General features: G+C 61.6%; 1 protein-coding gene across 1 annotated transcript in view; it reads left to right on the top strand.

The window, feature by feature from the left end:
* The window catches only part of LMAN2L (lectin, mannose-binding 2-like), a gene marked incomplete at both ends in the record, with an annotated part of 4,465 nt that overhangs the window by 1,713 nt on the left and 515 nt on the right, over window positions 1–2,237 (top strand). Inside the window, 3 exons of the mRNA XM_008942355.1 lie at window positions 1,006–1,038; window positions 1,323–1,484; window positions 1,570–1,684. Coding sequence (XP_008940603.1) covers window positions 1,006–1,038; window positions 1,323–1,484; window positions 1,570–1,684 — 310 coding nt within the window. The remainder of the gene's footprint in view (window positions 1–1,005; window positions 1,039–1,322; window positions 1,485–1,569; window positions 1,685–2,237) is intronic.

Raw genomic sequence — 2,237 nt, 5'->3', positions numbered from 1 at the left:
CTGTCCCTAGGGCTCCTGAGGTGGCCTCACTGGGGCAGAGCAGAGGAGGAGCAGAACCTCCCTGACCTGCTGCCCACACTCTTCTCCATGCTCCCCCAGAAAATAAACCCTGAAAACCACCTGGTGGTGCCACCTCTGTGTTGCCAGCTCCTCTGCTTTCTGGAGGCTGCCAGCGAGTGGCAGCTGAGGTGAAGCTCTGCCAAGAGCTCTGCAGACCTGGAGCAGAGCAGTCCCTGAGCTGCCAGGCCTGTTCCCAGTAGGAGTTTTTCCTGCTCCTGGGGATGCAGCATGCCTGTGCTTTGCCTCTGCCTGAGGACCTTTGTGTTCCTGTTGTGTGCTTGCATCCTCCCGTGGAGGAGGGAGCGTGGGGGGCACTAACCCCAGACCCTTCCCACCCTGCTGCTCCAAAACCAAGGCTGGACCCTTCCTTAATTCCAGTTTCCCTGGTGGGAACAGGGTGGATTTTGTCCTGCTGCAAAGCCCTCCCGTGGTGCCCAGTGCTGTGTTGCCATGCTGGGTGGGCCCCGTGGGTTGGTGGATTTGGTTTTCTGGGCTAAACAGACACACACCAGAGTTTATTCCAAAGGAATAACCAGCCCAACGTCGGCACCTGGCTTCCCAGGGAGGGAAGAGGTGGAGAAACACTGGTGGGTGGGCTCACAGCTGCTTTTCCCACCTTGGAAGGACCAAAAAAGGATTGTCCTCTGCTGGAGGGAGGAGGGGCAGGGGTGTGGTGGCCGAGGGGTCCCTGCTTGGGGCGCTGGCTTTTGTGTGAGGGGGAGGAACGGCCTGCATGGCTTCACGACGTGGCTCACTCCTCCTTGCGCCTTTCCCTTGCCCTGCATCCCAGGATTCAACCCCTAACACCTCAACCCTTCCCTGCTTCAGCCTCCCGAGCAGTCTGGGGAGGGTCTCCCAGCCTCAGGTTAACCCTAGACTCTGGTCTGTGACCGTCTCGCTTCTGTCTGTGCTCTTTCTTGCTTTGCCATAACCCGGGACGGGCAGGCTCAGAAGAGGAGGTACAGCCCGGGAAACCAGGTACTGACCCACCCAGCTGGCAGGTTCCCCCTCGGCTCTGCAGCTGAGGAATTCCCTCCTCCCAGCTCCAGGAATCCCGGGGGGGAGCCGGGAGAGGCCTCGGGGCACCGGCCACGCTCCATCCCGGGTGTCTGGGAGTGAGGCCGGGCCCCAGGGATGCCAGGGGCTGGGATTGTGCTGTTTTCTCCCTCGAGGAGGGTTCTTGGGGGGGGTGGGTGCAGGAGTTTGGGGTCAGCTGGGGGTCTGGAGCAGCAGCTGACGGGCGGCCTGGCTCTGGTTGGCAGCGTGTCTTCCCCTACATCTCTGCCATGGTGAACAACGGGTCCCTCACCTACGACCACGACCGGGACGGGCGCCCCACGGAGCTGGGGGGCTGCACGGCCATGGTGAGGAACCTCAACCACGACACCTTCCTGGTCATCCGCTACGTCAAGAGGAGGCTGACGGTGAGAGCCGCCCGCCGGGGCGACGCCGGGGGGGAGGGGAGGTGGCCCCGGGGAGGGGGCACTGAGGGAGCTGCTGCTTTCTCAGGTGCTGATCGACATCGATGGGAAGCACGAGTGGAGGGACTGCATCGACGTGCCTGGCGTGCACTTGCCTCGGGGCTACTACTTTGGGACTTCTTCTGTCACTGGAGACCTGTCAGGTACTGCCCCGGGGGGATGTGGCAGCTGCTGCCCGGCGTTGGGGTGGTTGGAGGTGTGGTTTGGTACCTGGTGGGGCTTGCAGAAGCATGGGAGGATGTTGTCATGCTCTAAACACCCTTGGGTGGGGAGTGGGAGTCTTGGGTTGTGTCTCGCAGCAGCTCCTCGGGAGCCCAGAGCTTGGTCTGGGTGTGTTGCTCCCCTGGAAGGTCTCGCTGAGCTCGCAGTGGGGCCCGACAGGGTGGTGAAACAGCTCATCTGGGAGCTCTGTCTCCAAAACACGTGCCTCAGGAAAAGTAAAAAGAGGGTGAGCACTGAAAACGAATCTTCTGTTCTGCCCTGGAGTTCCTGGGCTAGTCCTGGGGGCAGAGCTGACCACACTGCTAACACCCTGGGTATTACAGCTGAGCCACGGGGCTTCCTCCTGCTCTGACTCTGTCCCTGGGACACACCAGGCTCTATTTCACTTTGGAATAGAAAGGTCTAGAGGCCAAGTGTGGGGAGGAGCAGCTGAGGGAGCTGGGGGTGCTGAGCCTGGAGCAAAGGAGGCTCAGG

The sequence above is a fragment of the Merops nubicus genome, unplaced genomic scaffold, assembly GCF_000691845.1.
Source record: "Merops nubicus isolate BGI_N331 unplaced genomic scaffold, ASM69184v1 scaffold26226, whole genome shotgun sequence".
NCBI lineage: Eukaryota > Metazoa > Chordata > Aves > Coraciiformes > Meropidae > Merops > Merops nubicus.
Note: the sequence above shows the minus strand (reverse complement) of the source record. Positions and strands in the feature narration are given on the sequence as shown.